This window comes from Canis aureus, chromosome 8 (genome assembly GCF_053574225.1).
Source record: "Canis aureus isolate CA01 chromosome 8, VMU_Caureus_v.1.0, whole genome shotgun sequence".
NCBI classification, from domain to species: Eukaryota; Metazoa; Chordata; class Mammalia; order Carnivora; family Canidae; genus Canis; species Canis aureus.
Window position 1 is genome coordinate 59943465 of NC_135618.1, and position 13326 is coordinate 59956790.

At 61.8% G+C, this 13326-nt stretch overlaps 3 protein-coding genes across 7 annotated transcripts; all 3 read right to left on the reverse strand.

The window, feature by feature from the left end:
- Positions 1 to 165: 165 nt before the first annotated feature.
- On the reverse strand, positions 166 to 3045 carry PAGR1 (PAXIP1 associated glutamate rich protein 1). The gene is made up of 4 exons (XM_077907282.1): positions 2903 to 3045; positions 2057 to 2558; positions 1791 to 1873; positions 166 to 507 (listed from the first exon to the last, which is right to left on the reverse strand). Exons 2-4 carry the CDS (start codon positions 2536 to 2538, stop codon positions 308 to 310), a joined length of 765 nt encoding a protein of 254 aa, XP_077763408.1. The 5' UTR covers positions 2539 to 2558; positions 2903 to 3045; the 3' UTR covers positions 166 to 307.
- Positions 3046 to 3185: 140 nt separating this feature from the next.
- Positions 3186 to 6970, reverse strand: PRRT2 (proline rich transmembrane protein 2). Its single transcript, XM_077907280.1, has 4 exons — positions 6770 to 6970; positions 5148 to 6114; positions 4620 to 4752; positions 3186 to 4452 (listed from the first exon to the last, which is right to left on the reverse strand). Exons 1-4 carry the CDS (start codon positions 6784 to 6786, stop codon positions 4442 to 4444), a joined length of 1128 nt encoding a protein of 375 aa, XP_077763406.1. The 5' UTR covers positions 6787 to 6970; the 3' UTR covers positions 3186 to 4441.
- A 1068-nt stretch (positions 6971 to 8038) lies between these two features.
- On the reverse strand, positions 8039 to 13220 carry MAZ (MYC associated zinc finger protein). 5 transcript variants are annotated; one of them, XM_077907277.1, is made up of 7 exons: positions 13084 to 13220; positions 12349 to 12435; positions 11409 to 12265; positions 10945 to 11008; positions 10498 to 10669; positions 9458 to 9681; positions 9006 to 9146 (listed from the first exon to the last, which is right to left on the reverse strand). In XM_077907277.1, exons 1-6 carry the CDS (start codon positions 13117 to 13119, stop codon positions 9479 to 9481), a joined length of 1419 nt encoding a protein of 472 aa, XP_077763403.1. In that variant the 5' UTR covers positions 13120 to 13220; the 3' UTR covers positions 9006 to 9146; positions 9458 to 9478. The 5 variants fall into 5 exon arrangements, with proteins under 5 accessions (XP_077763404.1, XP_077763402.1, XP_077763403.1 ...); XM_077907278.1 differs by lacking the exon at positions 9458 to 9681 and having other exon boundaries at positions 8039 to 9146; positions 13084 to 13215; XM_077907275.1 differs by lacking the exon at positions 13084 to 13220 and having other exon boundaries at positions 12349 to 12602.
- Between the last annotated feature and the right edge of the window lie 106 nt (positions 13221 to 13326).

The following is a 13326-nucleotide window of genomic DNA, read 5'->3' on the forward strand; positions in this document are numbered from 1 at the left end:
ATTTTCATTTCCCCACCTGAGTGACTAGGATCCTGATCCGGCTGCTCCAGAACTGGGTTCCTGCTGCAGCCCACCCTCTAGGAGAAAATAACTTTGTTTTTTTTTATTCTAGATTCCAAAAATTCAGCCCAGGTCTCCAAATAAATGTTCAACAGAAAGCATAAATACACACACATGTCCTCTTTCTGGCAAGGTGCGGTGTTGGGAGCTTGGGAGCTCTCTCCTCTTGCCCAGTTCCCAGTGCCCAGAGTTAGGGAAGGAGAGCCCAGAAGGTATAAGCTCTGCACGCTAAAGGCTGCAACAACACTCAATATTTCCGTTGCCGGGGGAAGAGTGTGCTCCCTGAGGACCGGAGCGGGGGGCTGGTGGGGCTGGGGTCCTCTGAGTCCAGGCTGAAGAGATCCCTGCCAGTACGAAGGATCTGCTCCTCCAGCTTCTTGTGTCGCTTCATGTCTGAGAGGACCTTGTCTAGGCGGGCCTCCCGTTTCTGGCTCCGGGCGGAACTTCCTGGAGAAGAGGAAGGTAAGAAATGTGGACGGGAGTGAGGTGCTGTGCTCCAGACCTGCCTACATATTACTCATTGCTTAGGGAGCTCATTAAACAGAGATTTTCAGGTCTCTGTCACAGAGGTTGTAGGGTTTGAGGTTGGGCCTCAGATGGGGTAAGCAGTAAAGGGCTGACTTACAAGAAGGAGCCAGTAATGTGAAAACCAAGGTAAAGATATCCAGGCAGGGGAAGAGCAAGTGGAAAGGCCCCAGAGCAGGAACAGGGAGGTTTGTTCAAAGGGTACAGAGAGCTGGGGTATGGCAGGGAGAAGGAAAGTTGTGGCTCAAGAAACGACTCTGAGGCCATGATGAAAGTTTGGATATCTTAGGTCAAACAGAAATAAATTATCTTTGGAAACTTTGGCGGCCCAAAAAAAGTCAGGGGGAGTTGTGGTGTTTGGATTCCCTCTTGATATGCTCTTTCCCCCAACAATGGAATCCTTTGGAGAATTTTAAACCAAGTAGTGACATGATTTATATTTTGAAAGGATCATTTTGGTTGCTGAGGAGAAGCAGGGAGGCCAGTTACGAGCCATGGCAAATATCCAGGCAAAAGAAATGATGGCTTGGGGGTGCCTGGGTGGCTTAGTCGGTTGGGCTTCTGACTCTTAATTTCAGCTCTGGTTGTGATCTCAGGGTTGTGAGATCCACCCCTCAGGATGGGTTCTGGGCTGAGAGTGAAGTCTGATTAAGATTCTCTCTCTCCCTCTGTCTCCCCTGCCCGCCTTCCCCAGAAATGTCCTCTATAAAAGAAAATAAAGAGAAAGAGAAATGATGGCTTGGATGAGGGTGTGGTGCTGAGGGTGGAGAGTAGCAGATGAGCTTGGAAATGTGGAGGCAGGGCTAAACAGGACTTGCTGCTGGTTTAAATGCTGGGGTGAGAGAAAGAGAAATCAAGAATGGCTCCAACAGTAAATTCCAGGAAGGCACTTGGAGTGTGAAATCAGGTCAGATTAGGAGATATACACAGTGGTACAGGGATAAGAACGGAGAAGACTTGAACTTCTAGGGAGATGGAGATAAAAGGAATGGGAAGCATGATAGAACCATCTGTCAGTCTCATAAAGAAGACAGGGTATCTATCCAAGCTGTTAATGATGGCACCGCTTGGTGAATGCTCTCTCCTGCAGCTACAAGTTGTGTATAGCAATCAAGGCACCAAACACAGGCCTCTCCTCAGGAGTCGCCTTTCAGGTCGGTGGGAGTAGAGGTCCTTTACCTCCCCCCTACTCTCCCCCTTTGTACCTGGGGTGCGTCTCCGGTCAATCAGGGAGTCCTTTGGGGTCATTGGCTCATCATCAAAGTCAAATTCTGTAGGCATGTGCGGTCTGGGACAGGTGGACAGAGTGAAAAGTGAGGGTGGTCTCCCCAAACACCCCAGCCTGAGGGTCTCCCCCCACACCCCTTGCAACCCTCTACTTTCCATGCTCCAAGGTCCCACCTCCCCTCCCAATTTCTCTTGGCACCAAGAGAGCAAGCCCCAGCAACAAAGTGTAAGGGTGTGCCCTCACTTTTCCTCTTCCTCTTCTTTGGCTTCAGGCTCCTCATCCGATCTCTCCTCTTCACTCTGGGCCTCAGGCGTGGGTGGCCGGCGGGGCAGGATCTCAGCCTGAAGCTCCAGGGTACCGTGGGCAGCCAGAAGTTCATAGAGCCGCTGGATTTCGGACGGGGGAGGCATCCAGGCCTGCCCATCTGCGGGCAGCTCCATCTCCTCATCGCTGCAGGGTACGCACCAGTCTTCGGATTCTCCCTTGGCATGCTCTTCCCCTTCGGTGCAGGGGGCTTCTCCCTGCACCTCCTCGACCCCGGGCCCCTCAAGCTCGGTCTCCTGCTGGCCTCCTTCCCCCTCTTCCTCGGCTTTATTGGCCGAAGCAGAGGAGCCTCCGGTATCCTCCACCGCCAGAGCTTGGAGGCCAGAGGTCACCTCCCCTTCTTCAGACAGGGGCGCCGCCGTGGTGGCCGAGATGTCTCCATGACCACGAACAAGGGACATAGGCTACTAGGGGAGGGGCCCTGCGATGGTAGGAGATGCAGGAGTACTAAACCAGGGGGGTCTCCCGCCCCCGAGGGACTGGGCTCCCCAGGAGTTCAGGGAATGTCTCCAACCGGGCTCCAACAGCGGTCCCAGCGACGAGACCGCCGGTTCCCAGGAGGGGGCGCTGAGTCCCCTCCAAGGACCCCGCCCCACCGATCCAGATCCGGTACTCCGAGATTCCTAGGGACCAGCGGAAACCACTTTCTGGGCCGGAGAGGGGGTGGAGACGCTCTTCTCGCCTTCACACCGCCCCTCTCTACACCGGGATCCGGCGCCCTCTCCCCACACCTCGCAGTTCAGCCACCTCAGCCGCCGTACGCACCTGGAGCTAGGACCCGCCTCTCGGGCTGCGCAGGGTCACGGTACGCAGGCGCACAGATACGGCGCGGAAGGCTCCGCTCTAGCCAAAGCTACTTAGAAAAGGAAAGCAAGGGGAGGATTGCACATGCGCAGGTAGGCTCGGGCACAATTGGCTTCGACCCACAGTAAAGATGGCCACCGGGACGACGCATGCGCATACACCCAGCAGGCTCTGCCCGAAAGGGGGCAGTACCGTGGGCCCCGGCGGCGGACAGACGTAAGGACCAACTGAGGCTAGAGGCGAGTCTCATGCAGTCTCCGTTTATTGGTGTTTCAGACTCATGCAGCATCCGGCATACAAAAAGGGAGAATCTGTTTGATGTATCTTTTTTTTTTTTTTAAAGACTTTTAGTGTTTTTCCAACGCTTTTTTTTTTTTTTTTTTTTTAAAGAAAACAAAACCCGCCAACTCCGAAAGGCATCGTAGCTCGGTCCCCGCCTCCCTAGCGAACTGTCGCGTGCAACAAACCTCCCTAGTCCTCTTGGAAAATAATTATAGAGCTCCCCGCCCTTCACTCGCTCCCTGCATCTAGGAGCTTTGGTCCTATTTCGGGGTTCTTTCGTTACAATGCACGTGAATGACCCCGGCCCCGACGCCTTTAAGAAACTCGCAGAGCGAGTTTAAAAGCCCAGTCGGGGCGAGTCAACTCGGGCTGATCTGAAAGGGTCAACAGCCGCGCCCCTTCCTCCTCCTCCCAGGTGCGTGCTCAGAACCCAGCTAAGCAACGGTGCGCGACACCCCGCACCAGTTCCCAGACAAGACCTGGCTAGCCAGCTCTGCGACCCAGAGGCGCCCTGGGGGCGTCAGGACCTGGGTGGTCCCAGCAGAAAACAGTCGGAACGCGGCGGGGGAGCCCTCCCCTGACACCGCTGCCCTCCCCCAGCTGATCTAAGTGCTGGAGTTTTTGCAGAGAAAACGGTGGCAGGAGGGAGGAGGAGAGGATCCTGAGAGGGGATAGGAATGCTGAGGGGAGAGGAGGCAGGAAGAGGAAGGGGGCAAGGAGTGTGGAGGGGGAAGGGGAGATAATAAAGGGGAGAAGGAAGAAAGGAATGGGGAAGGATGCCAAGACAGTGAAAGTTGAAAGGGGGACACTGGGGCAGAGGTGCAGGGAATTGGGGAAGTTGGGAGGAGTGCAGGGAGGCTGGGGGGGGATGCAGGGAGGCTGAGAGCAGAGAGTTTGGGAGACGTTCAGGTCAGGGAGATTTCCAGAAGTGCAGGAAGGTTTCTAGAAGTGCAGGGGCAAGGAGTCCAAGAGGCGAGGGGGAATGCAGGCAGAAGTGCAGGGAGGGTGGAAACAGTGCAGGGAGAAGAGAGGCCTACGGTTGGCACAGGAGCCTGGCAGGATGCAGGAGCAGGAAAGAAGCTGTAAACAAGGCCGCTCAGGCTCCCTTGGTCCCTATGGGTGCGGGCCTGGGCCATCGATTGGGCTCCCCCCAGGGGAGGATGGGCCCAAGGCAGCTCCCAACAGGAAGAAAAGTCTTGGAATGCAGGGCAGAGCCCCTCACTTATACACTGTGGGAGAGGAGAGGGAGGGACAGACAGAGACGGTGGTGGGGAGAGACAAGGAGAGACAAAGGAGAAGTAGGGAGGACAGACAGGAGAGAGCAGGGGCAGGGGTTAGTAAAGCTGCCCTTGCCAACCCTTCCATTCCTCCCGGCCTGTCCCAGACCCCCACTCACCGCCTAAGTTGATGACGCAGGAGGCGATGATGATGAGGACCCCCCCTACCAGCGCCACGATGCTTAAGAGCTTGGCCACGCGGCCCAGACGCTGGGCCCCATCCACGTCCCCCTGCTGCAGGCTGTTCCGGGACTGGGGTTAGGGTGAGGGGTGGGGCACCATGGGCCCAGGTCAGAAGAAGGCAGCCCAGCAGGGATCAGGTGAAAGAGTTGTCCAGAGGAGACGGGCAGGCCCCCGTGGACAGTGGTTAAAGGAGGAAAGAGGGTTGGAAAGGCAGGGGGAGGAGGGCAAAGGTCAGCAAGGCTGGGTAAAACGTGTCTTGACATCCCTCCCACCTGACGGGGGTAGGGCAATGGTGGCTCAGACGGGAAAGTCCTAAGGAGAGGCTAGAATAGGCCCCATACTTGGGAAGTGAGATCCATGCAGAGAGGAGAGGGAAGGCAAGACTACTCCTGGGGTTTTTGTCCCAGTGCTGGCAGGAAGCTGGGAGCCACAGCAGGCCTGGGCCAGGGTCCCATGGGGCTCACCATGACAGCATAAGCGAAGGCCACGATGTTGACAGGCCACATGGGGCAGAAGCAGGACAGGATGGCGAGGATGATGTAGTCCCGAGGTTTCTGGGTGCCTTCACCCCCCTCCACCCCAGACCCTGCCAGTTGGGAGCTGGGGTGGCGGCTCAGGCTACCTCGGGGAGATCCTGGGTGCCCACTGTGAGCCCTTCCTAGTCGGTCCTCCTCAACCAGCTGCTGTAGCACTCGCGGAGGAGCCCCATTGGCTGGGTGGGTTTTTGTTGAGGGTGGCGAGTGAGGCTGGGGGGCTGGGCCCTCTTCCCCACCGCCAGCCTGCAGGGGAACCACTGCCCCATTCTCTTGCTTTTCCCCCACACTCTCAGTCAGGACCTCAGGGGTGGGGTCCTCCTGGGTGGGGGGCTCTGGCTGAAGATCTGACTTGGGGGTGGGCTGAGAACCTGGCTGGCAATCTGGCTGAGGGTCTGACTGGGGGTCCAACTGGGGAGCAGGCTCTGAGGCTGGCTCAAGCGGGGCCGCAGGCCCCAGATCGGAACCCTGGTCTGCAGTGACCTCTTTATTCACTTCTGGTTTGGGTGCTGGCTCTTGGCATGCTTCTTCAGGGCTAGGGATGGCATTCGATTCCCCTCCTGGGTTTGAGCTGAGGTCTCTAGCCTGAGCTGTTTCTGGGACCCCAGTTGGGGTCTCTGTGGTTTCTGGAGCCAGCCCAACCTTAGCTTCTGAGTCCACAGGGGCCCCAGTGATGTCTGGGCCTGGCTGCAGGGCCTCTGGCTCATCTGGGACCCCAGCTGGGACCTGGAGAGGGCCAGTTTTGGCTTCAGAATGGCCAGGCCCTTGTCCTTGGGTTTGGGGACCCTCTTCTATCCCCTTCATCTCTGAGCCCTCAGAGCTGCTGGCTGCCATCTTGAGAGGGGAGAGGGGAGAGGACCTCGCTGGAGAGGCTGGAGCAGCAGAGACAGCAGCAGTCCTGAAAGAGGAGGAGACAGGTTTGGTGTGAGGCGGAAAGAGGTGGCTCTCAGCACTGCAGCTGGAGAGGGCTATGCTGTCTTAGGGCCAGCCTTGGGCTGCCCCTGGGGAGAGGAAGAAAAGTTGGGGTTTCCTTTGCCTTGGGGTGGGACATCCCTGGGGAGGAGTGCTCTGCTCAAAGTCTGCTTGGAGAGCCCTGGGAAGATTAACCCTTTTGTAAACAGGACCCTCCCCATGGTCTCTTCCTGGGTCTCCCCGACAAGATCCAGACTCTGAGATCCTAGCAGATGCCCCAGCACCCCGAAATCAACAAGCTGTGCAGACGCTCGTACACTCCGACAGGCAGACAGGCACACCGGGCAGAGGACCGACATTTACATTCCACTCCCTCTGCATCCTCCCTTCCTCCCTGGGCGCCCCGCCGGTGTTTTCTCACTGCGCGTCTGGGGCGCAGACGCCCCCGCCCCTCCCTGGGGGACCTGGGCTGCTCCTCTGAGCCCCTTCTCAGCCCCTCTTGCAGGGATTCCCTCGCCCCCGGGGGACGGCGCCTCCTCCTCTCTTCGGCGTGGCGCGCCCAGCACCACCGGCCAGTCCGCCAGGCGCCTGCATTCCGGTGCAGCCCTCCCAGCGTCCGCCGTCTGTCCGCGCACTCCTACCCGCAGCCTCTGTCCATCCCCGTCTCACCTCGACGCCGGCCTCGAGACTGCTCCCGCTGCTGCTGCCACCGCCGCCCCGTTGCAGCAGCCGCAGCCCGGGAGGGAGCGAGTCAGCGAGCGAGGGAGGGAGGCGGCGGGTCTCCCCTCCCCTCTGCTCGTCCCCTCCTTTCGCTCCTCTCAGGTCCCCTCCCCTACGCTCCGCTGCTGCCGCGCACCGCCCCCGCCCCTCGCTCGCCTCCCGCCCCTCCCGGCCAGCCCCAGGGAGCCACGCGTGCCAGGCCCCGCGTTACCCGGGCAACCGGCCGGGTAACCACTCGCGCCCCCTCCCTGCCCCTTCCCACGCGCGCCTCCTGGGGGTGCCCCCTTCCCAAGCCCTGGGCCCCTCCCGCCAACGGTCACCGGGGTGTCCTGGCAGAGGCGGGGGGCTGGGGGAGACGGAGAGGGGTCTGCGAGGAGACAGGACCTGTGAGACAGGCGGGACCCGGTGGTGGCACTCCTACAAGCAGAAGGCGGGGAGGGGAAATGAGGCAAAACTTGGGGAGGCTGCTCCAAGGAGGAGCAGGGTGGGGTTTTAAGAAAAGGGAGCCTGCAGTACGGGAAGTCCCTCTACCCTCGAGGAAGCAGCAGCAGAAATGGGTGCTGGAAGGCTCCCGGGTCCCTGGAGCAGGGCTCAAAAGGGAATTCCAGGGCCGAGGCTGCAGGGGCAGTCTGGAACAGGAGGGGGCTGGGGCCCTGGAGCCCCGTAAATGCTGAATGGATCACACCAAGAGCGAAGGGGACGGGTGGGGGAGAAATGCAGTTCTTCTCGGCACCCTCAGGGCTCCCGGTCCCAGGGCTGACTTCCCCATCCTTTCTGCAGCTCCACCACCCACTGTCACCTCTCAGGGCCTTAAGGATGTGCAGGTATTCGGCTGGGGTCTGAGCAGCAGGCAGTGTGTGAGTCGGGGAGAGCAGCATTTTTGTGTGGTAACTGTTGGGGTTTCTGACCCTGGCCTCTTCAAACCTCCAGTGGCTATTCTGGGACTGCCCAGATTGGGTATTCCGGGGAGACCTGGGAGTCCTGGAACCTGCTCTCCAGTCACTGGAGCCTCAGCCCCACCCTGAATCAGGCTTGCAGCCACTGGTGCTGCCTCTGGTGAGGGAGGAGCCAGCGCCCCAGAGCCACACAGGGCAGGGCAAGGCTGGGACTGATACTAGACCCGCAAGAAACTCCTTGGGGGTGGGGCAGAAGGCTTGGGGAGAGCAATTCATCCAAACCAGAGTCAGAGACAGGTTTTTATTTAAAATTTATTGTAATGGGGTCCGCGCAAAAGGAGGGGGTGAAGGGTGGGGAACATGCAGGGGACACAGGAACACGATGACATGGCCAGGGCCACAGCTTCTGTCGTGGGGGAGAGGGATGAAAAGAAAAGGCCAGGGCTGGAGCTGGGGTGGCAGAGGGACGGGGGAGACACTGTGACTGCATTCCCCCCACCCCCAGGAAGCACCTCTAGTCCCTGGATCCCCCCATTTACCCTGGCACCCTAAAATTCCATCTCTTGTCCTGCCTCTGGCCCTAGTGGCTCCTTCTTTTGCTCCCCTTGACTTGTTTTCCCCTGACAGATTCTCAATTAGGACGATGTTTAGGGGCTGACCCCAAACAACCTCACCTTATGAAGGTACTACTGTTGCCTTCCCTGCTTCTGCCCCTTCTCCAATCTCACCTTTTCCCCTCTCTGGGACAGAATCTCTGATTCCCCTCCTTCCTCTCCTCCCTCCCCCTGGAAAAAAAAAAAAAAAAAAAAAAAAAAAGCACCAACTCCCCAGGGAGGGGCAGCAGACAGTAGTGGGAGGGGGAAATGGGAGGAGGAGGAGAACAGGGACCATCAAGGAGGTGGCTTGCAGATCCCGGGCAGGGCAGGGGGCTACAGAGAGGAGAGGGGAGTGAGGGCAGTGGCCGCTCCTGTCCTCTGCCACCCCTGCCCACTGTCCAGGGGGCTTCAACACAACCAAGGGGACAGGTGTGTGTGGGGTCAGGTCTGATAGGAGAGAGGAGCAGGAGAAACAAATCTTTAAAACCTAGCGAATTCCCCCTAAGAAACATCTCTTCCTCCTTTCCTTGGGAGGCTCCTTGGTTGGTGGGGAAGTAGTGAGGAGTTGGTAGGAAGAGAGAGGGGAAGAGGAGACGGTACCAAGGGACTTTCCTCCGCTTTCCACTCTCCCCACCACCAACCTGGAGCTCACCAGGGCTGGGAGGGAAGTGGCTGAGAGCTCACAGGCACCCCCTCGGCCCCGGAAAGGGAGCCCACAGCTGTGGGGGGGGCTGCCACTGCTGCTGCTGCCGCCGCTGCTGCTGCTGCTGCTGCTGCCGCCGCCATAGGACAAACCTCACCAGTACCTGCACAGAGAGAAACACCAGGAGATCACAGCGCAATCCGATCGGCAAGAGCCTTGCCCCTTGCCCCAGACTCTTTCCCAGACTCCCTCCCCTGGGACACAGCCGTTGCTCACTTCCTGTTTGGTCCCCAAAGGCTTCCACCTGCATCCTTACCCAGTTCTCCTGCAGGGCCCTCCCTGTCCCCAGAAGTGTCCCTAACTTCAGTGATGGTTGGGCATCCCTGGCCTTCCTGAGTTCCGCTACTGGGCACTTTGAGCCCCCTCGTCCCACACACCCCATCCCACCCCCCCCAGCCATGCCCCACGCCTTGCCTGGTGGGTGCGGGGTCCCCCTCAGCAGGTGGGCTGTGGCTGGGGGGCGTCTCCCGGGACAGGGGGGGCGGCCCCCCCCAGATGGGTCTGCATGTGGCCGGCCAGCTGGGCAGGGGTCTTGCAGTGCACGCTGCACAGCTTGCACAGGATGCGGTCAGCCCGCGGGGCCTGGAGCCCGTGGTCCTTCACCGCGTGGATGCGCAGGTATGCTGCTGTGGTGAAGCCTATTGGGGGGGGGGGGGGTGGATTGGGATGGGGGGATGGGGGGTCAGCCAGGCGGAGACCCCAGAGACGGGGTGGTTCTCCTAGGCCGGGGACGCCCTCCTCAGATGGCCCTGTCCTCCTCCCACCACATCCTTGGTAGCCTGGGGCCAACTACTCTCTTGGGGCTGGTGGAACATCGCCCCTCCCTAAGCTTGGGGCCTGGGTGAGTGGTGTCAGCTTCTCAGCCTTGGTGTCCACAGAACCTATTTTCTGTGGCTAGGGGGACCTCTCCCGGGGTGACAGGCCACTGATTTCTAGCCACTCGAAGAGTTGACCCTCAGCAGAGACGGCTGTGTCCCCTCCCTCCAGGGCCCCATACGGTCTCATTCCAATTACTCAGTCAATCTGTGAAGCTGTATAAAAGCAGCTTTCTGCTACTGGGGCAGGGTGCGAGCTTGTTAATCCCCTGCCAGCATACTCCACTTGCCCCAGAAGCCAAAGAGCACACCATTGTGGATGCACAGCTGAAACCCTGCCTTCCAACCCTTGGGAACTGGCTCTCTTGACTGCTCCTTGCTCCTTTCCCAAAGCAGCCGAATCCTGCTCCTCCTCCCCACCCCCAGAGGCCCACTCTTGCTAGTAGCTCATCTCCTCCAGTCAAGACCTCTTAGAACTTAATGAGGTTCGGTCGTCGGATGTTGTTCCCCTTGCTTCCTAAAAGGCTCTAATAGCCGTGAGCTCTTGGCTACAGCACCTTTAACCCACATCTGTGGAAGGGCCTCTGGCTTTGCCCCTGCCCTTTGTCCCTGGCCCTCCCAGCATCCCTCAGCATGTACCTTTGTTGCAGAGCTCACAGACATGGTGAGGGCCCTGGCTGTGCACCTTCATGTGGTCCGAAATATAAGCCGAGCTCAGCATCTTGCCACACACATGACATGGCACCTTCTCCTCGTGTCGTACTGTGTGCGCTCTCAGTCGATCCTTCGTAGCAAAAGCTGCCTCACATTTCTGGGGAGGGGGGAGGGGCGTGGGGGTTGTCAGGAGAGTTAGAGCTTCGGGGAGCAGGGAGAGGGGAACAAGAGGTTAAAGGAATCAGAGCCTTGGGGATCTTTGATCTGTAGGAAATGGGAGTGAGATGACAAGGTCTTGAAGAAGGGATGAGAAAATGGAGTGAAAAAGCAAAAAGAAAAGAGAGAAAAAGGGGGTCTGAGAGGCCGAGCTCAGACAGCTACAATGAGGATCAAAATCATGAAAACCGGGAAAGGAGGAGGCGGGCTTCCTACCTCACATTTGAAGGGCCGTTCTGTTGAGTGCACTTGTCTGACGTGACTGTTGAGGTGATCCGGCCTGAGAATACGTTGGGGTTGGGGTTAGGGCCCTGGAGTGTGGACGTGCTCCCAAATCTGCCTAACTTAGCGCAACAGGCCCTTCCAAAGACGCCCGCAATTCGCCCCGACCCGAGGCTCCGGAGTCCCGGTGTGGCAGGAAATCCCTCCCCCTGCCGCAGGGCGGGCTGCTCCTCCTCCCACGCGAAGCTTTCTTACAACCGGAGGACCCACCTCCTTGGCTAAGTACCACCCCCCGCTCCCTGGTAACCGGGAGAGGCTTTCCTCCCTCCTCCCGGGGAGTGGCTCCCGGTCCCCATCCTCAGAAACCGCCTCCCTCCCCGCCAGCCAAGGCCTGGCCACCTCCGTTGCCGTCCCTCCCTCCCCACCCGCCCAGTGGGCGGCCGAGGCCCCGTGCACACCGGGAAAAGCTCTTGCCACAGTGGGAGCAGTTGTAGGGCTTGTGCACAGCGCCGTCATGTGAGCGCACGTGGTAGCTCATGCGGTCCTTGCGCTTGAAGCGCTGCTGGCACACCGGGCACTGGTAGGGCTTCTCGTCCGAGTGCGACAGCTTGTGTCGGTTCAGATGGTAGACGTCGCGGAAGGCCTTGCCGCACATCTCACAGGCGTGGTTCTTCCGGATGCGCTTCCCCGAGGCGGTCGTGGTCACCACGCCACCCGCGGCCACGGCGGCCGCTCCGCCGCCCGCACCGGCTTCTCCCCCTCCCCCGCCGGCTCCGCTCAGCTGGGGCACGCTCAGGAGACTCAGGGGCACCATGGTGGGCATCTTCATAGCACCCGAGGGGACCCGGCCGGCCTTGGCTCCTGTGTGGATGGCCTCGTGCCTCCGGAGATTGTAGCCGTTCTTGAACTCCTTGGCGCACAGGGCACAGATGTAGGGCCCCTTGCTCTTTGTCTTCTTCTCCAAGGCAGATGCGACCGGGGCCACGGCGACCGTCGAGGTTGGGGCTACGACGGCGGTAGCCGCGGCTGCGGCGATAGTGGCGGCAGAGACAGGGGGCGCGGCCTCGGCCGCGGGCGCCGACACCGGCGGGGGCGGCGGCGGGGGCGCCGGCGGCTGCTTCAGAGCCGCTGTGTCCACTGTGGAGGCGGCGGCCGGGGCCGGGGGCGCAGCAGCGACGGCGGCGGCGGCAGCAGCTGCTGCGGCGGCGGCCGCGGCGGCGGCAGACTCCTGGGCGGCGGCGAGAACCGGGAGCAAGTCCACCTGGAGGGGCTCGGCCGCCGGGGGCTGGGGCGTGGGTGGGGGCGCCGGCGCGGCCTGCGAAGACAAGGCGCCGTGTGGGCCGCGGCCGCGGGTCGGCGCCCTCCCGGCCCGGCCCGCCACGGCCGGCCCCTACTCACCTGGAATGGACTCTGGGCGCAGCCCTGGGAGGCAAAGAAGCGGGACTGGAGCTCAGCCCCGACCTGCAGGGGGTTCTGGGCGTGACCCTGAGGTGGCGGGAAGGAGTTCATGAGGCCGCCCACCCCCCGGGAGTCCAGGCCCAGCACGGGGAAGGGGGGGGCCAGCAGCGTGCAAGGGAACACGGGGAACATGGCCTCGGCCACGGCGGGGCCCCCGGGGCTCAGCGGGGGCCGGGGGCGCGGGCCGCGCGGGGCCCGGGCTCGGGGCGCCGCCCCCGGCCGGCCGGGCTGGGCCGCGCCGAACGCATGGCCCGCGGGCCGCCCCGCCGCCCGCGCACCCCGGCCGGCGGGAGGGAGGGAAGGAGGGCGCCTGGCGGGCCGCGGAGCGCGGCGGCGACGGCGGCGGCGACGCCCCCTGGGTGGGGGCGGGAGGCCCCGCGGGGCCGGGGGCCGGGGGCCGGGGGCGGGGGGCGGGGGCCCGGGCGGCGGCGGCGGCGGCGGCGGCGGCGGCGGTTGGAGCCTGGCGGGGCGGGGTGGGGGGAGCGAGGGAGCAGCCTCGGCCCCCGCCGCGCGCGCGCCCAGCCGGCGCCTCGGGGAGGGCGGGGGAGGGCGCGAGGGAGGGAGGGGGACAGCTGCGCGCGCACCGGGCGCGCGGAGGGGGGGTGGGACGGGAGGGAGGGCGGGCGGGAGGGGGTGTGGGAAGGGGGGGTGGGGGCGGGGGGAGGGGGTTGTTACCTGGAAGATGAAGCTGCTCCAGTTGCCGGGATCCATGGCGGAGGGAGGGAGGGAGGTGGCTCGCGCTCACCCTGGGGCGGGAGGAGGAGGAGGCGGCAGTGGGGGAGGGGGAACCCAGGGAGGAGGCGCGCGGGGCGAGCGGGAGGGGGGAAGGAGGAGGAGGGTGGGGGGAGCGGAGCACACTGCGCGCGGGGAGGGCGGGCGGGGGGCGCGAGGACACACAAGAGGCTGGAGCGGGCGCGA

Bases quoted from the DNA above. Each gene is read 5' to 3' on its own strand.
- PAGR1 (XM_077907282.1), bottom strand. From the start codon at position 2,538: ATGTCCCTTGTTCGTGGTCATGGAGACATCTCGGCCACCACGGCGGCG. The intron at 1,874-2,056 runs GTGAGGGCACAC...CACCTGTCCCAG, and splicing joins AAAGAAGAGGAAGAGGAAAA to ACCGCACATGCCTACAGAAT. The intron at 508-1,790 runs GTACAAAGGGGG...CCTCTTCTCCAG, and splicing joins TGACCGGAGACGCACCCCAG to GAAGTTCCGCCCGGAGCCAG.
- PRRT2 (XM_077907280.1), bottom strand. The intron at 4,753-5,147 runs GTGAGCCCCATG...CCCTAACCCCAG, and splicing joins CCTTCGCTTATGCTGTCATG to TCCCGGAACAGCCTGCAGCA.
- MAZ (XM_077907275.1), bottom strand. From the start codon at position 12,540: ATGTTCCCCGTGTTCCCTTGCACGCTGCTGGCCCCCCCCTTCCCCGTG. The intron at 10,670-10,944 runs GTAGGAAGCCCG...CCCCCTCCCCAG, and splicing joins AACGGCCCTTCAAATGTGAG to AAATGTGAGGCAGCTTTTGC. The intron at 9,682-10,497 runs GTACATGCTGAG...CCCCCCCAATAG, and splicing joins CTGTGAGCTCTGCAACAAAG to GCTTCACCACAGCAGCATAC.